This window comes from Semicossyphus pulcher, unplaced genomic scaffold, assembly GCF_022749685.1.
Source record: "Semicossyphus pulcher isolate SPU_LCO1_2020_fin unplaced genomic scaffold, fSemPul1.0.p SCAF_9, whole genome shotgun sequence".
NCBI lineage: Eukaryota > Metazoa > Chordata > Actinopteri > Labriformes > Labridae > Semicossyphus > Semicossyphus pulcher.
This window is the reverse complement of record NW_027211770.1, coordinates 8276677-8299890: the sequence shown is the minus strand read 5'-3', so window position 1 is coordinate 8299890 and position 23214 is coordinate 8276677. Positions and strand designations below refer to the sequence as shown.

At 42.3% G+C, this 23214-nt stretch overlaps 1 protein-coding gene across 11 annotated transcripts in view; it reads right to left on the bottom strand.

Moving 5' to 3' along the window:
• The window catches only part of LOC138583579 (plectin-like), a 129082-nt gene that overhangs the window by 37032 nt on the left and 68836 nt on the right, over positions 1 to 23214 (bottom strand). For 7 of the 11 annotated variants that reach the window (XM_069655463.1, XM_069655455.1, XM_069655459.1 and 4 more), the window contains exon 2: positions 4323 to 4384. In XM_069655463.1, the coding sequence (XP_069511564.1) occupies positions 4323 to 4384 (62 nt within the window). Of the gene's footprint in view, positions 1 to 4322; positions 4385 to 6877; positions 7622 to 22244; positions 22282 to 23214 lie in introns of those variants that run through there. The other 4 variants (XM_069655461.1, XM_069655462.1, XM_069655465.1 and 1 more) reach the window with 2 other exon arrangements.

Genomic DNA, 23214 nt, shown 5'->3' with positions numbered 1-23214 from the left:
TACTTCGACCGAAGGGGCGGTGGTCTCTGAGGCTCCGCTCAGTCACACTGTCACTGCTGAAAGAGCGGGTGTTATGCTACAAATTGCCCTCTCAGAGCTGTAAACTTTTCAAGGTGAAAATGATTAGCACAAATGGCTGACGGTCCTGTGGAGGGACCAGGAGGGGCTGTGATACTCTGTCTGGAAACAAACACTTAACATGCTTTAGGTTTTACGTAATGTGAACATCCTCCCGTGAAATTCCTGTCAGCTCTGAGGGGGCATCCTGCCATTAACAGGCAGGTAGAATCGTACATGAACAAAGCTTTTAATGTAATCAGATGTAGCTGTAAGGAATCCGCTGCTCTGACTCTCCTCTCTGTCTTACAGTAAAAAACGATTTACTGAGCAGAGGAAACCACTTGATGGCCCTTTACAGCTTTGTACCCGACCTGTAGTCTCAAACTGTCAGGACAGCCATTAAGCCATTAAATCAGTTTAACTTTAGAGGAGCAGTCTCACACTTTGAGCCAGAGTTAACACTTTCCCTCCCAAATATGTGCCTTCCTCCTCAAATGAGATTTCCAGTGGCTGACTGTAGGTGGAGCCTTTTCTCATTTTATAGTGGCTTGATGCTGTCCTAAGTTAATAGACCAACTATCAATAAAAATATGTACGTTAGAGCTGCGATGATTGGTTGATTGAATTAATTAACCAAATTAAAAGTATTTAGATTTAATTGATTAAATATTGAAATTGTTTTTTTAAGCAAAAATGTTAAACATTTGCTGTTTCCAGCTTTTAAAATGAAAGTATTTGCTGCTTGATAGTTGATATTATGAAAGTCAAAGACAAGTCTTTGGATTTTGGATTGTTTGATGGACAAAAGCCGCAATTTTAAGACATCGATCAAGCATTTTAAAGTTGTAATCTTGAAGGTTTCGTTTTATTCTCTTTGGCATATGGCGATAAACAGTAATTGCGGGAGCTCACTTCCCAGATATCCAGACAGTGTTGCATGTGTGACGTCCACGGTTGGCTCCAGTTGTAACTCTTGATTTTCCTCGCTGACGGTCTCTTTCCTTTTTAGACTGTTTGCCTTCATCTGAGCGTCGAGTTTGTTTCTTTTTCTTTGGATTTTCACTTATTTTTGAAGTTGTATCTGTAGTCATCGATCTTTTCTTTGTTTGTTCAGCCATAGTAGATTACTGTTTACACAAAACACTTGCAGAGACCGGAAAAGCAGCCGCTTAGCTCCGCCTACCCTCTCTGGCAGACCAACCACTGCTGGGTGCTGGAAAACTCGTCACTAGCTGGGCGCCACTTGTGATTTTTTTCCGTGAAAGTTGACACAAACACCCAGTCTGTAATACTGCAAATGCAAAGGTTTTCATCAGTGGGCTGTAGGCTCAATCACCATTGTGTTACCTCGTTCGGTGATAGATAGTGACTGAACAGACATTTATTTACATGAAACTCTTTGAGATTATTAATTTAAATTTTATAATTTTTCAAAAAATAATATTAATAGTTCAAAGTTATTGAAATATTTTTTTTGAACAGACTTATAACCAGTGAGTGCTGCTTCACATTATGGGATTTTTGGGTTATAAATACATTTTCTGACCGTCTCCACCCCAACCTGTGACTGTTACGAGTGTGCATAACCTTTGATAATGAAAATCCTATTCTTAAATTACATGAGTTATTCTCATTAATTTAACAACAACAACAACATTAGTTTTAATTCTTGGGCCTTATGCAACTTCCCACGCATCAATGCATTCCTTCAGTTTAGGCTGGGCATGAACGCAGGTAGACACAAAGACCCTGTGAGGAGTCTGTGCAGCACATGTGCTACCGTAGGCCTTAACCACCGTGGGCTCTGGGCCGAGACCAAGATTTGCCTTTTCAGAAGGAGCTAAGTGAGTCCAGATGTCTGTGACTCACCCTCAAAGATTCACAGAGAACACTTAAGAGAAAAAGAGGGAGTAACTACGCCGTGAGTGGTGGCAGAATACGTTAGCACTGCACATTCATGGAAACTCTCTTTGTGCACATTTTTTTCCCTCTTGTTCCATTTATAAATAAAAAATGAATGGCCCTGTGTCTGTGCAGTGAAAGTATAAATAATGTGGAAGCACTTAATGTCACAATGTTGTAAATGTGTTGCTGCCAATGGGAGTTTCCTGTTAGAAAAGGGATACTTTATTGCTCTGTGGGCGGGGTATTGTGTGATGGGGGCTCATTTTTCACTACTAATGAGGAACTCCAGAGTGAGGAGTATGGCCTGTTTGACTCTCCCCCCATTCTGACCTGTTTACCTCCCTGAACGTGTGATGCATTGCAGGGCTTTCAGGTCGTAGTTTGAGAAAGGAGAGTGAGGTAGGTGAGAGTGGACGAGTGCTGATGGATAGTTTACACAGTCTCTCAGCTGGTGACAGACTGGACTTCTGGTGAGCCTCCTCGTCAGTGTGCGATGTTAGCAGCAGAGTGTGAGACAATATCTGACTAGCTAATGTGTGTTTATGCGAGTGGGGGGTTGAGCTGTCTGTTATAAGCTCGAAGGAGTTTATAGATGACACATTTGGGGGACGGATTACATTCGATAATGATAGCCTGTCACTCAAAATAATCCACAACATTACAATGCATTCTGGGAGTCTGATGAGATAAGCTGTCATAAAGCTTTGTTGCTGAAATTGCGTGCATAAAATCTATGTCACTGTTCAAGGACCTCAGTGTTGATACTGACATTATCTCATAAAACCTCCCGCAAGCCAAAATATTATCTTCCTTATATAGACATCATCCTCCCAATTATTGATCTGAGTCAGACATTGACAATAAAAGGTTCTTGCCAACATAAATATAAACCAAGCCCTACTACTGTATTTGCACATGAACACGTGTTCTAAAGGGCGAGACTGATAACTTCTAACATCATAATTGCAACCATGGACTGTGTTAATAGTGGGCGTAGCCACTGATACCCTTTGGTTTATGGACTGACTTCCAGATGGCCTTTTGGCCCACGCTGTTGTTTTGGTGGAGCCAGAAGTGACCATATTTGGACGAGAGGGTGACGCTTAAGAGGAGCAAGCTGGTGGCAAACAATGATAGCCCTTTCCCACCAAAATTAGTGCGTGGATGCAGGTTTTTCAAACCTGGGAAGACCGAGTCTTTTCTGCTGCGTCACCGTCTGACGTCATAAACGCGCCAGAGACAGGGTTAGTAAACAACAGTACACACAAAGAACTTACATTATACTCTTTGGTAAGCAGCATGGAGCCCAGTGAAGATGTTATGGTAGTTCGGTCTGTATTGTATCTATTCCTCATTCAGTCTACTTATCAAACTCGGCGTTGACAAATTTGGAACGATGTTGGAGCCCTGCTCAGACGGAGACGGGAGTCATAGCATCGTGCCGGAAAGGGGACCAAGATTAGCGTGTCAACCAGGGTTTTGTGTTCCCATCATTGGCGATTGTAGCTGAGGCGATACTTACCCGGGTCTACTGTAAAGCCGGGTGTTAGCGGGTTTTTCGACCAGTGGGAAAGGGGCTCAAGGGATTAAAGCTAAACAGTGCTCGTGGCTGAGCACAGACTTGTTGGATGGTCTGTTAGTGCTATAAACTGCACAGTAAGTCATAATATTTGAAAGGCATGTGCATGAAAGAATTTCAAAAGGCCCCAACACCACCACCAGCTGAGGCGACAATTAGAAAACAACTAGCAGCGTCCATCTGTCACTCAAAGGGACTACGCCCTTATTTATGCATTACTTTCAGCCTGATATAATTAAAGGTTCCCATGAATAGAAAGAAGCTATGAAGACCAAAGTCTACCAGGCTGTTTAATTCTGCTGTAAAGTTGGGTTTTTTAACATGAGGCTCTATGGGGATTGACTCACTTTTGGAGCAAGCCTCGAGTGGCCCCTGGAGGAACTGCAGTTTTTTTTGTTACTTTGGGGCTGAGCAATAAGGCTAAAAGAGGTTGGCAACATTTATTAGTGACTCCACATAGCATCCTGTGGCTGAAGGCAAATCAGTTTGATGACTCACTGAGAGAACATCTGCTGTTTGCCTGCTGTATTATTTAGACCTGGGCCACAGTTATGCTATTTTACCCTTTGATATCCACCTTGCTTGTGATTACAAGTGGTCAATTGACAAAAAAGTCAAATTCTTCCCCTTTTTGGTTCAGTTCCAATTATTTAACACGTCTACCTGATTAATATTGAAATAAATATGGAACATGATATTGTAGGCGCGTGTGAGCAGGAGTATTAATGCACCTTAAGAGCACAAAAAGAACGAGTGAAAGTCGAGCACAGGTCCTTACCTTCATTAAGTGCTTGTTCACCCATTTTGTGAAGGTCTTCTTCTGTACTCGATCTCGCTCATCTGCAAAATAGAAAAAACACAGTTTAATATCAGGCACGTATAGATAAAATAAATTTATATAAATGGAAACATTTACACGATGTATTAGAGCTAAGGTGCAAGTAAATATGTGAATTATGGATGGACAGAAGTTGGAAGTTGCATGTATTTGAGACACAAGCAGTCAACAAAGAGGAAATCCCTAAGATACCAGACCACGTAGGACAAACAGATTCATCATTAGGTGGAAAAACGTCTCTTGACTGTGCACGCCTGCATCTGAGTCATACCGCATCAGAGCTCATTCGTTGTCGGCAGATGCACCCTTATTGTCTTAGAAACACTGTATTTGGAAGCTCATGTCTCCGTCATTGCCAGCTGTCCTCTTGCAAACAAAAGGATTCGTTCACCCCTAATGTTCTCGATGCGTAAAGACATGCTGTGCGATTACCACAAGACCTGGCTGGTATAACTATCAGAGCGCAATTTTTCAACAAGAAACAACAAGATCTGAGCGAGGAACACACCCACTAAGACAACAGACCTGCATTCACCCACCCAGTGATGTGTTGTTGGATTCAGGTGAAAAACCACAAGGTGTGTCACTGCCACATTTATTATGGACACATCGGTCTGTTCTCAGCTCTCTGATGTCGACCTGTGTGATCTAAAGGTTGTGGTTCACTGAGCAGCTTGAGTTACACAGGATTAAAAGTGTCACTGTGGGACTGAAGAAGACCATTTAGGCCGGATGAGGAATCTTCTTCACTCCGTTTCACTTTTGCTGGGGCGCCCCATTGACTCACACAGCCATCATTCCCATTCACACCATGCCATAAAGATCTCCAGACACAAAGTCCTGTTTCTTATCAGTTTTAAGGGAGTCATCAAACAGTCTACTGTCCTGACACACCCTGCAATGAAATCAAAGGGCAGTGATTCAATGCTAAAGCTAAACTGGCGCCCACAGGCTACATGTGTCTTCTCAGCAGGGTGTCGGCAATGACTCCTGCAAATGTGTTATGGCGCTACCATGGAAACCTCACACAGACACTGCAAACCTTTAACCTCCTCATTTATCATTTAAACCAAAGCTTTACTACACGTTCCCCCGTCGGTCTATTTCCTGTCAGGAGGGCAAAGTGTCACCCAGAGTGGGAGCGTGATGAGAGGCGGGTAACAACACTGGGATGTTGCTAAATGCTGAAGTAAACAAAGCAGTTTCCCACAGGAGTTGCACCTTGACCTGCCGGGTCTCAGAGTTCTGTTCACACCACGTCACCTGATCGGGTTTCAAAAATTGCGACCCTTTATGGAGCCATTGCTCTTTATAAGTGAAAGGTATGTGTGTGTATGAGGGCCGAGTGAAGTTCAGTATGAAATGTCAGCAGACAAAAACAGGCTTTAGTGAAGTGTGAAGTTTACAGCACAGAACTGCACGAAAGTTAAAGTCACATTAGTACATTTTACTTCAGTGTCTCCATTTACTTTTAACTTTTACTTCACTACATATCAGAGGAAAATGTTTTATTTAGTCCACTTGATTTATCTCAGAGTGAAAGTTACAACTTCTATTAACCTTCAATTTGAGGTTACACGCAAAATATAGGATATACTAATAAATTATGCTCAAATGTTATTAAAAAAAGGATCCAACGGTGCCATTAATAAAGCTCCACCATAGCCAATTACTTGTGCATCAGTGCATTAATAATATTTTATTATTACATTATATATTTTAACCCATAATCAGGGGTAAATCTTACTAACTTTACTTTTTGAGCGAGAGTTTGAGTGCAGGACTTTAACTTTGTCCACCACTGGTCAACAGTTCTTCATCCTAGTGTCATCACTGTGAGACACAGGAGAAAAGTAAACACATAATGACAGTGGCAGGACCCAACTGTGCTGATGAGGTTAACGCCTTAATACGACTTGATGGTACAAACAGGATAGGAGTAATACTTCTGTGAAATACCCATATTATTTAAAGATGGCATTTAAATACATGTTAAAAAGAGAAGCAAATTCATTGGAAAAGGGAAGACTGCATCAGTCATCCAGGCTACAGTACAACCAAAGGCGCATAGTCTGTAGCTACAGTGACTCACTCAGCCCAAAACACACACACACATGCTGCACAACAGAATTTGTGAATGGGCTTTGCTGACCAATACAAAGTGAGGAAGCTGCTGATGCATTAGAAAAGGGGAGTATCCTCTTTAAGTCAGAGTGTGGGGAAACACCGGACAGTACAGTCCAACCACAATAACTGCAAGTCACTTTAAATGTATGTTTTTACAGCTACAAAATACACTCTGATGGTCAATCATGCATTAGATAACACGCTTAACAATAAATCCTCACTGCATCAACCTCCAAGGCTCCTCTCACCTTGACCTGAAAAAACACTTTACTCTTGCCCAGCAGCGTCTCACACAAAGAGGAACAACTAGATCAAGATTAAAGCTTGTCATTATGCAATTTTAACATTAACCGCCACCATACTGGTACCTTTTCTGCCGTCCATAGCCTTCAGCATCCCCTGGTAATAGCCATCCTCTGAGGGCACCCTCTCTCTGCCCATGCTATCAGAGGAGAAATTCCTGTACCTCTGCTGCTGAGAGTTCATTGTGGCGGTTTGTTAGCACACAGAATAAAAATCCTAATGATAAAATATCCTTGGCAGTTTTTCCCGTTGATGACAACTTCTGCTCTTCTCGCTCCTATCTGTCCCTCTGGTCCTTAGTTCGTCCCAAAGTATGCAGTCCTGTGGCCAGCCCTTCACAAACCTATGATTTCTCTCTCCCTCTCGCCTCTCAACCTCCTCACTCCCTCATTGAGCTCGGCTCTGCCCTTCTTTTTTCCTCTATTTTTTTTTCTCTTCCCTTTTCTAGCGCTCACTTTATTCCTTTCATTGCAATCGGTGCCTGTGGGCTATGAAGTCTGGGCCTGTCCCTGTGAGTGATGTGCGAGTGTGTATTTAGTGGCGTTAGTGTGTGGAGGACATGGTGGGTAGGGCTGTGGACACACCCCTTCCTCCTGCTGAGGCGAGGAGGAAGGAGGAGAAGGCGGGGAAGGACGAGGTGTGGTAACCTGCATGTGCTATAACCTAATCGCTCCGTTTGCGCAAGACACACAAGCTGAGTCATAAAGGAGCCAAATAACCGGTGCTGATAAGTTTTTATACTTCATTAAAGTGCAATGCAATATGAACTAAATACCAGGAGAGCCTAAAAAGATTTCCGTCTGCTCAGTGAACACTCACATGCAGCTAAACTCACATCTCATAGTTAATCATTACTTATTCACAGCATTCCTCAGACCTCTCACATTCAGAGTTACTCACTGCAAAAAAACAAGAAGAGATGGGGGGTGAGATAGTTTGGGGAAGGGCTGTGATGGATTCCAGGCAGTGATGAATGGCCACACCCTGAATGTCCCTGATTTACAGACAAGTTGAACTAAGTTAAACTGAATCATAACTCAGGTATACGGACTCTTATGTGTATTTTCAACACAGCAAAATGCTTTGTTGATTACTTCTATTTGTTATTTCTGATAACATCTGTGTTTGAGTGGTCATTGTTGTAATGAGTCACTTCCTTACTTAAACTGATGATGAGGTCTGTTGATGAAGCTTCAGTTACTGTAGCCAAAGCTCCTTTCTTTAGGGGTCCAGCCACAGTGACTATTGTTTCTCAGTCTACACACGCTTTTCCTATTCTGTGGCATTAAATACAAACGTAGTAAGGTGCTTTTTGACAGCAGGAACTTTAACCAGGAACCAGGAACCTTTTAAAGAACTTTGTGCGTTTCAATAGAAGGAACCAGGTTCTAAATTTAGTACCGGGGTAATTGATTTACCCCCTGAAATGTCCCTGCTTGGGGGGTAGTACTTTCCAAAGGTCCAGGAACTTTTAGGGTGGGGCCTGCAGTGCTGATCGTTTCTGATTGGTGGAGTACTCGCAGCGTTTTATTTCACCCGCCATGTTTAAAAGACTGCAGCTACAAGCTCACTGTTATCAACGTGCTTTGAGATGGAGTCAGATGAAAGCCTACGTCAGATGGACCGCCAATGAGGCGCAGGCCTTGCTGATGAAAGTGAAAGGACACCCAGCGGGAATCAGACACGGCGATGGCTCCATACATCCTTGGCCTGATTTGTATAATCTTCCCGGGACTTTAGCCTGCTGTGGAAACGCAGAAAACAATGGGCCTGAGGAACCATTTAGTTCCTTGAAGAGAGGTTCCTGGAACTAAAAGTTCCTAGTACTCTCGGTCGAAAAGCACCTTTAGAGAACTTCAAATGCATCACTTCCTGCTTGCCACGGTGTTTTGCCGAGCGAAAACAGCACAACTGTTCTCTGGGTTTTCTTAATTAAACTTGAATCATATTTCAAGGATCACAGCCTGGATACAAAGTTATTTTCCATGGTAGATTAAACTGCAGAAAAAAACCCACTTTGGACTTATCAATCAGTCATTAGATCAAAAAGACAAGCAGGAATTTTTGGCAGATTCTTCAGCCAAATTCACAACCCCAAGGACCTTTTGCTAAACAGCAGCACCTGCGGCAACACGTTACACTTAATGAATAATGATGCATGGTTCAATGTAAAATAACAGTATCCCAAGTAGAAAAGAGCCATACAGTCAGTTTAGTGACAATAATGTCAGATACAATAATATTTACGTAAAGTATGCTAATATTAGCTAAAGTTAGCGTACAACTGAGTATATTGAGTAGAGTAATGGTGCATTTTATTGATGCTGAATTCTTCTTTTGCAAAAGTAAGATTGTTTTTTCTTATTTAAAAACATATTCTTGCTTTTAAAGTTTCCGCCCGGCAAGAGTGAATCCTGAGTCTTGTTCTTATTCACAGTTTATTACTTTGGGCTCCATAATGGTCCCCTATATGACTAGTATATGTGCTGCTTAGCTGGAGGACAGGGTGTGTCCTACCTCTGCTAAATCCTGCCCCTGCAGCCCTAAGGTGGGTATACATCCCTGACTGACATCACTTCATCAGGCATCTTAAAACCACTCTCTTCTTTAAGAGCGCTGAGTATTGAACACGGCCTGTATGAACATGAAGGTACTTAATGTGTCAGTGTGAGTGTATCAGCGTGGGTGTGCGGGTGTGTGTGTGTGTGTGTGTGTGTGTGTGTGTGTGTCCGCGAGTGTGTTGACTCATTTCAGAGCCACGTTAGCAAATTTGGAGACACACCTTTGTAGTTCCATACAATGTCTAGGCAAGCCGAGGAATTAGGGAGTGGTATGTGGGCAGGTAATTAAATGGGAAAAAGGAAAGGATTCATATCGAGCACAGAACTGACTGTCAGGAATCATTGGAAAATGCTTGTATCAACAGCCTAAAAGCGTGCCTGCAGGAATTCAATTCATTAAAATGTCTATAAATATTTAAAACTTTTTAATTAAAGGTGTAAACTGCAGACTACAATAGACTGTAATTGAATCAATCAGAATATTAATGGTTATCTGAGATGCAGAAGCAACAGTAGATGGTAAGTGATAACTGTCACGTTCTGGCAGCAGAACATGCACCAACACCCATCGCGTCGGATCTCTGAACCTCCTGGGAAACACGAGCAGGGGAACCCGCCTGGAAACAGGCGAGGATGCAGAAAAGTGTGGAACATCTTAGTCATGAGATCTTTCCACCAAAAGAGGAGACATATCATTAAGGTCTCAACATGCTTATTACTCTGTTCCCTCATCTGGCCTCATCAAAACCAGATGGAACACTTGGGCTTTTTATACCAGCAGAGAGAGAGAGCGCGAGAGAGAGAGAGAGAGAGAGAGAGAGAGAGGGAAAGCTGGTTGAAAATAGGAGGAGAAAGTATTTTCTTTCTAAATGACAAGTTTGAGGTTTGATACTTTTCTTTAGGATGGAAGTGACAGGGATGTCGGCCTTCCTCTTCCAACACTCATCTTGCATTGCCAAGGGAACATTCTGACACAAGGGACTGCATTAGCTGAAGTGAAGTGCATCTATTTGTATGCTAAATGCTTGATTATGCTTTGTTTTAATGCTTGTTAAGCTAATGATATTCCCTTAGCAGCACTTTGACAAAACATTAGCATGCTAGCATGGTTTAAATACGCATGTTAGCATTAAACTACTAGCTTGAACTACTGCTGTGCCAAAATGCAGTCTCATAGAGCACACAGCGCTAATGTGGCTGTAAACGCAACAGATAGCATACTAATACATGTAGGCTACTACTAATGGCAATACTACTACTACTGCTACTACTACTACTACATGTAATATTAATACATGCTAAACTAAGATGCTGACATTAAACCTGGCAAACCATTAGCATGTTAGCGTTCTCAATTTTGCATTTAGCTTAAACTACCACTGTGCCAAAATGCTAGTCTCACCGTCGCACAGCGCTAATGTGTGGCTGTAAACTCACCAGATAGCATACTAATACATACATGTACTAATAATAGATATAATACTACTAACACATATACTACTATTACATATAATACTTACATGCATGCTGAACTAAGACTCTGGACATCATAAAGATTAAATCTTGCAAACCGTTAGCATGCTAGCATGGTTTAAGTGAGCATGCTAGCATTCTCGCTTTGCATTTTGGCACAGCGGTAGTGTAAGCTAAATGCTAGTCTCACAGAGCGCACAACGCTAATGTGTGGATGTGAACTCACTAGATCGCACACCGATTGTGGTCACATTTGTTTACAGTAATTATACCAAACCATTTTCACAAACATAACGAGTTAGGTCTATCCTGCACCAGTGCTTGAGGTTCTGAAAACCAGACCTTCTGCTGTCACTGGTTTTTCATTTGGTGCTGAAGAAAAATTACATTTTAAAAAGTAGTCTTGATGCCTTAACCCCACACTTTACTTCATTATCCCTCAACATTCATACCTATCTATGATAGGCTGTCCATCAACTTGTTTGGACGTTTAAAACGTTTATAGTCTGACCTGGGAGTATCAACGGTTTAATGTCTTTTTTATCCTTTCGTGTTAATTTAGACTACATGGAGCTGAGCAGGTTGGCATGTTTCCCATACATCTGTAATGCCTCCTATACCTACAAACACATGGTTGGGCTTGCAGGCACTTAAGGCTAAAATAACCTGTATTTAAGCTCGAAGGAGTCTTTACCAAACAAGCAAACAAATCAGAGAACCAAAGAATTCTAAGAATGGCTCATTATGGTTTCTGAAAGTGCTGAACTGCAGGGCTAATTAAAGGGTTTACACAGAGGGAGGGTGGACTGAAGGGGAACGATAAAGCCACTGAAAGGTTTGCTCTTACAGGTAAGCTCTTCTCTCTCTCTATCTCCCTCTCCCATTCTTTTTCTCATCCCCCCTTTTAACCTCCTGGTCTCCCTTGACCAATTAAGGTGAAAGTGTAAGCTTTTACTGCAATTTCTGGCAACCACACCCAACAGGAAAAGGAATTTTGATAAAAGTAGGAGCAGCTCAAACACACCCTGGATTATCACCTTAGTTGTTTTGTGAGGGTGAGGGTGAGGAGGAGGAGGAGGAGTAGGCGGTAACTACCACCTGAATCACAGCGGAGGCCGGATCGTATTTCTGCTGTGCTTAGCAGTCAAAGCCGGTTGAGCAAAGAAAACAACCTCACGCCATGCAGAGAGATCCTTTGCAACACGACTGCCCTTTTAAAGGTACGGATGCTTGGAGATCAAACAGTGTTATCCAAGCTGTGATGCTCAGTGGGCTGCATGACTCAATCACTCTGGCATGTGGGACACCAAATTTAAAACCTTTTTTTTTTAAGCCTTTTTTCATGTGACCTTGAATTATTCACTTCAAAGCAGGAAGAAAGGTATCAAAAAAAGTAAGAAAAGAAAACACAGACTAACTGGAAATACAAAATCAAGTGTTGCCTTTCAGTCAAGTAGAACTAAACTAAACTAAGACTTCCTGTAACTTTATATTTGACACTTTTATGGTCTTTAAATTTAGATATTAAGATATATGCTCATCCAGCTCACATTCATTCTAATCACAGGAGTGTGTGCCATATCTGTGCCATGATCCGCCGTGACCTCCAGCCTGACAGCAGCCTTTAGATAACGTTGTCAGAGTCAGATCGACTGATGAAGCTGCAAACCCAATTTAACTCAGACTCAACAAGCCTCTGGATTAGACACGGCAGCTGAGTACTAAAATAGCTCTGTGTCAGCTTTGGAAGCCTGCGTGGAAAGCCCCACATCTGGGACCGGGTCAGTTGCTAATGTTTCATTTGGGTGATTGTGAATGCAACATTGCGATGTGGAAAGAGCTGAGGTAGTTTGACTGGTAAAGGGAATACATTTATAACAGCATGTGTCTCCCTCTGCAGGTGAGAGCGATGCAATGTGATACTTCAGATCAGGGGCTGTCACAGTGTACAGAAAGGAAAGTCATTACATATTCAGGTTTAAGTATTACACAGTATTTTTTCATTTTAGTATACAAAATTAAGTGTCTTTGTAAAGTGTAATACAGCAAAAGGAAGGGATGTTCTGGGCCTAGATCTGTGTGTTTTCATTACCACGCTGAGATTTTCTGTAATTTTAGAGCTATAAGCTCTAAAAAAAGACAGGATGAGCTTATAACCTCTGACCTTTCATTGCCTTGTTTCTTTCTAGACTGAAATAAACCACCTCAATGAAAAATCCACATCCACACACATGCTGACTGTGTATCTTTATTGCTGACTGCTGGTGCATATTGGGCTTTTGTGGGGAAAATTCCTCTGCTGAACAGGATAAAACATTATCATTATTAATTTTAAAAAAAAATATTAACTTGCTACAAGACATTTTTGCATTGTTGATTAATGGGCAGGTTCATTTATGGATTAACCAGCTCTGGTGGGCGGCTGTGGGCTCAGTGGTAGAGTCGGTCGTCTTTCATTTGGAAGGTTGGTGGTTTGATCCCTGACTGCTATAGTCGCATGTTGAACGTCCTTGGACAAGGCACTAAATTGGCACTGAGACCTTTCCACTAGTGTGTGAAAAGGTGAAAGTGACTGGGGTGTAAAAGCACTTTGAGTGGTGTGAAGGCTATAAAAGCGCTATATAAGTGCAGTCCATTTACCATTTATCAATAGTGGCCCGCGATGGCCATCACAAATTGCATGTATCTAATTGAGAAGTTGTACCTATAGTGTTTAGCCTGGTCTTATTTCTTTTTTTTCTCAGGAAATTTGTGGCTTGTTACTTAAATTTTTATTCAAACACTTATTAATGGATAAAGCGAGAGGGTAGATAATTCCCATCTCAAGAGTCGATCATTTGAAAAAACTGACAAACTGAACAGAGAAAACTGGATATTTGTCAAACTGTTCAAAGAAACTGTCAGGACTGAGCCCTCATGACTAAACCTAAAGCAAATACTGTAGGTTCCCCTTTTTCCCTCCTGTTCTATTAATCTGTTGTCAGGACATGTGTCATTTCCAAGTTGTCTTACTCACGACAGTTTCCAAACACCACCGCAAATGTGGAAAAAAGGGGAACCCGAGTAGTGTTTCTATGGCAACAGCTGTAAACAAACAGAACCATGTGCAGCGGTAACAGCGACTGACTCTTACTCACGCCTGTATTTATAGATATGAGATGGAGGAGTCTCCTATAACGTTTGAAGGAAAACACGTCCTCCACCTAACAAACATGTGCTCTACAAGTGAACTAATTCTCACCACTAGATGGCACCAGAGCACAACCACACCCAACTGCATCCCTGATTCAACCACGGAAACAGTCCAGATCACACTCCAGTAAACTTGTGTTAAACTTTTTTTCTCCCAATAACCTTGAAAGAATGCCAGAAGTGAGACATTGAAACTCTTTATGTATATAAAAATGTAGTAATAAGATTAAATACTATCAGCACTATAACAACACTTTAAGACACCATAACTGCTACTTAAATCATTGTTTTCCTCCTGTGTAAACGATTGTCTCATTTTAACAAAAATTGTGAGAAATACTTTACCATGTAAAATACAATAAAATGTAGCTGTTACCTCACTGTGATGCGGGGTGCTAATTTAGCTTAGCATTTAAATCACCCGTCCTATAGAGGCTTAGTCGTTGATGCAACGGCCCCAGGTTTGACTCCGACCCTCAGCCTTTTGCTACATGTCATCCCCACTCTCTCTTCCCATATTTCTGGCTCGTCCACTGTCTTATCAAATAAAGGCAAAGGCCAAAAACATAATCTTAAAAAAAAAAAAAATCAAGTAATGAGTATCTGATACCATGATCAGTCATACTTGATGAGACTGCTGGTTGGGTTTTGGATGAATATTTTTCCACCTGACACTATCAGGGTGGACATGCTGCTTTAAAACAAGTTAATAAAGATTGTAACGACAACCTCATATCAACTGCAGTTATTCATTTACGACAAGAACATACTAGGTTTTGCTTCAAACCATAAAGTGCATACATTAAACAGCACACCCTCACAGCCATCTCAAGCTATTCGAAAGGATTGCATGTAAATTACGACTACCTTTATTATCTTCAAACATGTCACAACATCTAAACGCCTGACACAGACAGACAGGTCCCATAGGTTTGGTGCCTCCCTCCTTCATAACACAGGAATGTCAAAGATGGTGCTGCTGGTCGTAATGTACTCATTGCGTGAGTGACTTCTTCTCTCAGGTGAGATTTTATAGCTGGATTTATGGCATCAGAAACAGCTGGAGGCAAATCATCTCTTTATGTTACAGAATGTTTATAGAGAAACGTTTAGTGGATCTTTGTTTTATCTTTTGATTAAAACATTAATTTTCTCTTTGTATTCAGAAACTGAACTGTATTATTGTGTTTTTCTGTGCTCTTTTGATTAAGCAACATTTAATGCTCCTCTTCTTTTTACAGGTATGGAACGGACTGAATGAAGGCATCATTTTGCATGTGTAAATGCAACCCTGATAGAAATGTCTGGATGCAAACTCTTTAATCAAGCTAATACGATTTTGCATTCTAAAATTTAGACTGACTTCAGAATGTGATGGTGGTGATGTGCACGTGGGGCCGGACTGAAGACGAGGTCAGTTTGAATTTGTGTTTTTAAAATGTGTCTTGTCGAATCATTTTCTTCTGCTTGCTTTCTCAAAGTGAAATTCTGCCCTAATTAATTATAATTTCATTAATTATTGCTTTGATACTTCAGATACTTGATTATTCAACTTGTCGCTCATTACTGCCACCAACTGTTGGTCAGTGGCAAAGCATGTTATAATAACCATAACGATAATTATCATTCTAAATATGTAACAATATTCAGCTAAACACTTACTATACTATACTGTACATTGACTGTAATGAGTAGACTGACCCTCTGTTCAGTCTCTGTGTCTGCCTCTGGTAGGAAAAACCATATGGCTTCACCCTCCTGTTATAGATCCATAAACTAACTCCTCCCCTGCCTGCCCGTACAGCATCACGTCCCTCCACTCACCTGCACAACACATCTTACTGTACAGAAATCTGATCCTCTCTCCATACGAGCTCATCTCATGCAGGTAATCCCCTCGCTCACGATTCCACAATGACGCCATTATGAGGCCGACGTTACATCCCCCCAGTGAGCCCTCTGTGCTCCAGACACACGGTGCCAGCTGACATGACGAGACTTTAAAAAGACACAGGAAGCACTTTCTGACAGGTGAAAGCCGGCAAGTCGGCCCTGCCCCCCTTTTAAGGACGAAATGAAAGACAACAGGTAATGCAACATTACATTCATGTTGACTTTTCTCGTGCCGATTGTCCTTTGTACTTGTACTTCACAGCTCTAAAATAATCTACCCGTACTTATCAGCATACCTGTATCTGGCATTTTCCCACAGTTAATGTTTGTATTCCAGTCTTTGCTGACACCAGCAGTTTAAAGGGGAGGTGTTTAAGGGCCTCGCAATATGTTGGTTTTTCCATTTCCTCACTGTAGAAATCAACAGCTCCGTAACTTGCAATATAATTTATGCGTTTTGAACACAATAAAACCACAAACAATAAATACTGACTGTTTTAAGATCACTGAGGAATTAATATATGTCTGGTCAAAGCATTAGGCCACTCCAGCTGACACACGCACCCACTGTCGCCAGTCAACATTAGGATGTGACAATTTACGACAGGGCACAGCTGAGCTCTTTCTAGATCACATTTAAAAGGGAAAGTGACCTAAATATGCTGCGTTCTCCTCTTACAGGACAATGACCTCTGACCCAGGACCTTACAGGACGCTCTCTGATCTCCTCACACGTCACACCGGACACAATCACTCACAGAGCTGCATTTCTCAATGACCTGCTTTGAGTCTTTTAACTGCTAACATATCTCTTTTTGACCCAAAGGGATATAATGTTGATAACGGTGTGCAAAATGTATTAAAGTATTTTAAGACTACATTGTCAAAGTATATTATACCTATTAAATTCAGAGTTTAGATATGAACTGAACTGATGGCTTATGGGCATAGCATATAATATCCACATAGGATTATCATAGCACAGAAGGATTTTTATAATGTTTCGCCAAAGAAATCATTTAAAAAAAATCAAACATAATACAATACCCAGACGGAAGGCTCTGTTATTGTCCAGAAATTGAATACAAACCAAGCTCCAAGTATTGACAATGCTGATACTACCTACCCTACCACATGGCTTCTACAGGCACCCACATTTGAATTGGGACTCATTTTTGGCAACAATTTCCATAATAGCCTAATGCAATCATAGATATCAAAGCTGTATCTACAACAAAACTGCACCAAAAACTCTGATACTGAACATGCTCACACTGTGTCATGGCACTGGCAGCCTGTTAGCTTAGCTAAGCATAAACGCAGAGGAAACCAGCTAGCTTTGCTTCTGTTTTTAGTTAACAAAATCCCCCAACCAGCATCTTTAAGGCTCACTAATTAACATGTTTTACATCACATTTTTTTGGTTTTGCCTTTATTTATAGGACAGCTGAAGGGAGGCAGGAAATGCGGGGAGTAGAGAGTGGGGGATGTCATGCACCAAATGATGGGCAGACCAGGAGACGAACCTGTGATCAGTGTGACGAGAACTGCAGCCTCTGTACCCACTGAGCTAACTCCGGGCCCTGTGCATGAACATTTCTTGGCTGGGTGTAGTGACTCTCTCCGCAGAGTCTTGGTTTGTTGCAGCCTCGTGGTGAATACAATCAAAATACGTCACTGTACTCGACCAAGATTTTTCCTTTGAACAAAGCCAGGGTAGCTGTTCCAAACCGTATGCTAAGCAAATCTAACCAACTATAGCTTCATACTGATCGTATCCATCAGAGAGGTATCAATCTCCTCAAACAGTCAGACTCCAAACCAGTCTGAGGCCAAACCAAAAGTAGATTGGAGGAACAGTCTGAAAAGAAACAACCCAAGAACCTTTAACCATGTAACTGAAATGTAATTTTGTTTATTTGACTTGAAGAGCTCTGTTTCTCTGCAGTATATTCATCACTATAACTGCATACAAAGACCATAGTCATACTATACATTAGCATCTCTATGTAAACAGCTGATGTCAGTGTTTACTATAAGGACAGAGAGAGAAATCCCTTATGGAGGCCATGAGTGGTAAAAGTAAACTCCCAGCACAGGACCGGATGTGTTTCCACAGTCCCTGTGCTGCTCATAAATTAAAATCAGCTCTAAATGAGCATCCTGTCTGTGCTCCATGTGTCTTTCTGTCTCATCAGGGATTGTTCACTACTCCCAGAGGACATGAGAACTGTATCCAAAAGGTCCTTCAGTTTCCTATGAGCCCCTGAGACATAAATGTACTGTTTATGTTATGACTCATACCCACTGGTTCACCAGCGGTAGCCACAGTGGTGTAGGCCGTCAAGTCTGTTTTATACACACTCATGAGTCCTGGAAAAAAAGGCACACTCATATGCACACACACTGGTGTACAGTAAGCGGTCCAGAGTAGGAGTCGTGGTTGTTTCCAGGAAGAACGCTGGCTTTTCCACAAACCTGGCCAAAGCCAAAGAGCCAGAACTCAACCACCACGGCCCACACGGCTCAAATTCATCTCATAACGGCTTTTGTCTGGCAATGTGTGTGACTGAACGGCACTCATGGCCTTCACATGTCGAACAGGATGTTATACAAGATGACTTGCCACATTAAAGAGATGGAAGGTGAGCCGACTTTAGCTAAAAGAGTCACCTGTTCAACCAGTTATGCCTGACAATACCAGGAAATCCTTACAGACCATTTATGCCAATGTCCTGTTAACAGCCTGGGAAAACCCCATGAGTTCTAACAATCCAATAGATAATAATAAATGTCAAGTCTGATGAAGGGTGCGTTTGAGTTTAAGGAAATCTGCTTTGGTATTTTCACCGCACCCCCTGCGGTTGACATGCCAGTTTTGGCGCTCTGAGAAAGAGAAAACAAACACAGATGAAAGTTCAGCGACAGAATGCCGAGTGATGCGCCTTGTGTTTGAGACAAAGTATTTAAGGTCTAGCTCGGCCATGCCCCCTTCCTCGTGACCTTTCTGCTGACCTCATTCCAACATGGCCTGGGGGAGGATGTGAATATTCATGTTCCCACCTCCGCATGTACAGCACGGTGGCGGGAATCCAACGAGAGGCTGAGGCAACTCTGAGCTGTAATAGGCGATATCTCCTGCTGAGGAGCTAGAGAGTGGACAGAGGACAGAGCTGTCATCATGCAGAATGAGTGCCAGTAGAAAGGGGACAGCTAAGACCAGAAAGCCTCATCTGACAGGCCTGGGCCGGAGAGAGCACAGATCACTGCGGACAGCAGCTGCATTAAAGTCTTCAGGATCTCAGACAATAAAACATTAGCATGGAACATTATGATGTCAGGGTCAGGTGGACAGCAGAGAAATAGCTAATGTCAAATGTATCATAGATTAGAGTCATGTGTCCCTAGTATATCAGTGCAATTGTATTTTCTAACTTCAAGAAAAATGTTGAATAATCTGCAAAATGTATGTTTTAGTACGATCTATCCTTGATGCTAAAGGATTTTAGCATCAGTTAAGTGAGATCAAAATGGATTAGCAATGCATAGCTGATCATATTATTGCATTTTTTGTGAGCACACACACTGCTAAACATATATTTACTACTGTTCCCTCTACATTCCATTGAAGCCGAGTTATATATTAACTATATCTCAGCCTAGTTTCCTTTCACTTGTCCCTTTCACCCAAGTCACGCTTCCTTTACAGCTCTTTTAGATAAGTTAAACCTTGTCTCTGGGTCATATTCTCGGGCAAAGCTTTGCTTAAATAAATGTGTTAGCATCCTAGCATGCTCACAGTGACAATGCTAACAAGCTAACAGGTGTGAAATTAAGCAGATTAGGCCTCTTAGCTAGATGTGTTAGCCTGCTATCATTTGCTAATTTCCACTAAACACACTGCTAAGGCTGATGAAAATGTCTTAAGTGTAATACACTGAGACAAATTTAGATTCGTATCTCATAATAAAGCATCAGGAAAAGTCAGGGCATCACTAGATAGACACAGTACGTCTCTTTAGCCACACAGCTAACATGGCTACAAAACTGCAGGGAGAAACCGAGTACCTTTGGGGGGATACACCAAACTCTGCTGTAACAAAGGCCCATGCGAAGTCATAGTATCAAACAGCTCAAATCTGCAGCATTAAAGGGCTGTGTCTGTTAGTAGTTCATTGCATACAAATTGAATATTTCTCCAGGGTTAATCCAGCATAGTCATCAAAGACACATTGATCCTTGTCTTTTGTAAGACTGTCTGGTTGTTCAGCGGCTGGCAGCTGGTTTGGGGACTGGCAGTGCTTCTAACCTGGCAGGTGTATTGAAACAGTATTAAAAGTAAGGGAATTATCTTACAGAAGATACACTAGAACACACATACACGCCCACACACACACCTTTGATCCATAGCCAAACTTCACTAGACAGGTTTGGGAGGGTCCCGGTTATGCATTGTTGCAACAGCACTCATCAGCTGCTCTGCAGTGCAACAAAAGAGAGTCAGCTAAGTTCACTTAAAAAACAGGACTGGTTTGTGTCTGTGCATTGTGGTATATCGGACTTTCAGAGTGTAGGCCACTGCAACATGAGCCAAACAGAGGCCTCATGCTGTCTGAACATAATAAGGGTAAATTCCGTGACAGCGGCACGGAAAGGCCTGGTGGCACCTTCTGTCGGTCAGAGTGGCAAGCTGACAGGTTTCAAGGTTACACGTAAACGTGAGTAATGCTCAGGGTAAACACACAACATGTGAAGCTGGGTGTGGGCTTGTAGAGTTACTCTTATAACCTATATAGATCAAAGTATCAAGAGTACATGCATAGTAAATAAAGCAAAATGATACATAAAGTTTGCTCTATAAAATCAGCATGTAGCAAGTTAAACATCCATTAGACAGAGAGGTAGACATACAGAAAAGATGCTTAGAGTCTAGCATGCTAGTCTCTAACTTTTCAACCTGTAGGAAACCACTTTTTGCCAATATCCCGCAACCTGCAGCTCTCTTACCTTTCCTCTTGTGTTTTCTCAGGTGCCAGAATAAAATCAGGGTGACTAAGTGCCCCAAAACCACCAGGGCGGGGAGAGTGGGTCCTGGGGGGCTTGCAGGCATTTGTTACGACAGATAGAGATAAGACAGAGGGGATGAAGGGACGAGCCTGTGCCGCATAGTGACAGGTGGGACTTTACAGGGAGGGGGGGTGAGAGGGGGCGGTGTGGGCGTGGCAGCGACATCTTTAAAAAAGACGCTTCGAGCTGGAATTCCTGCTGTTTCCCCCACCCTGGAGCTATTACTGAGAGCCTTCATCTGGTCTGTCTGCGCTGACTGTTCAGCTGTTTTCAAGCACTTGGTGGTGCTTTCTACTCAACAAGTTCTACATATTACACTTTTCACAATACTGTTTTATAAAGCACAATGTTCCTGTATCTCTACATTACCCATCTTTCTGTCTCAATTGTGGCAAACTAGCTGGAGGTAAAATAACCATCTTAGATATTTAGCTTATCTGAAGTACCTCTGTGATTCATTCCATATTTTGCAACAAGTACTTCATGTTATCACGAAGGATGGGCTTGCTATCTGCATTCTTGACTGATAACTCATTTCTGGAGAAAAGGGTCAAACCCAGTGAAGCAATAGGATACATGAAAATCCTTCTTCACCAGTCTTATCTAGATTTAGAAACATAACTAGGTAGTGACACCACAATAAAAATAGTAATAAATAACACAACTTTAAAAAGCCTTATAATAAGTTTTAACATCAACAAGCACACTTCAGCAGATACATTGTACATACAGGACAATAGAAGGTGGTTGGGTGAGAAATAGCCCAGACACACACACACACACGCGCGCGCGTTTGTCTCTGATAATGACAAACTGAAAAGTGTTGAATATAATAAACTCCATGTTGACGCCCGTCAGAAGTCAGACTGACAGGAAAGACACCTCCTGAAGGGATTGACGGGGGGTGACAATGCCCCTCTCGACCCCTGCCCTCATCCACTTCTCTCTACATACCATCAAATAAAGGAAACTATAGAAGGCAGCCAACCGCACTTGTAATTCAAGTGAGTCACATTGTGGACAGGTTTAAATATGGAATACATTCTGTGCTGCTGTTGCTGAAGGTTGCTCTTCGGTAAATTTGAATGCGCGTGTCTCTGTTGTGTTTGTGTGCGCACCAACCGGGAACACAACAACACTTCACACAGTGCGTTTGCCAAAAACACACCGACAGTCAGCAGCCAGACAGACACACGCAGTTAGACACAGACAGATACGCCACAGCAACAACACTCTGTGGACCTACCAGGTATGATCTTCATCTAAGAGACGGTACAGGGAGGAAGAGGAGGACGAGGGCGAGGATAGAGAGAGCTGGACAGAGGGGGAATGAAGAGGACAGGAGACGCTCCTGTTTGTTTGCTCGGAGCTGCCCTGTTTCTCCCTTGTGTTAAACTGTGACAGGCTGCGCCTGCTGTTTGGATCCGTCAGCCTGCTCTCCCCGTGGCAAGGGGAGGAGGGACGACACGCCAAGCAGGGGCGAGGGGCTCACAGGGCTGGTGGGGGGTAGGTGGGTGGTCTAGGGGAGAGGGCTTAAACTGACTAGGGGTTATAAATATCCACTAGAGCCAGATGATCACACAGTGTCACAGTTAGAAACTGATGGAAGAGCTCTGGCGGGACACTTGGCTACACTCGCCCCCTAGAGACACCCCCCACAAACACAAGCAGACGCCGCCACCCCCCAGCCCCACCTCCTCTTCCTACTTCTCTCTTTGAAGATGATGGTGGCAGGTTTATCCTGTGATATTAAGTCTCAGATCTCCGCCAGAAAGAGTTTTAATATGAGAGGCCTCTTGGGGATAACTTGACCAGCATGTGCTAGAGTCATCATGTGGACATTATATTGTCAGCACATTAAAAAGTCGACCCAATGATGATAAAATACGATACGATACCTGATTTTCCGTCATGTAGATAATCATCAACTTTGCTGCTGATTTTTGCACTTTGCACTGGTGATCTAGAGATGTCAGCTAATTCTACTGTTCCCCTCATGATGCATCACTTATAACAAGAGTGTTTACTCATTATCTGGCAATTAAATTGTAAATGAGCCGGGTTAGCAAGATATGTTCAACGTCATTATGGGGAAAATGCCCTGGCAGTAACATTAAGAGGCCACAAAGCCAGCAAATGAGACTGAGCTTATATCAACTAGATCAGATTCAGCCTCACGCAGAGTTTAGTGATGGACAGCATCGCCCGAGTGCTCG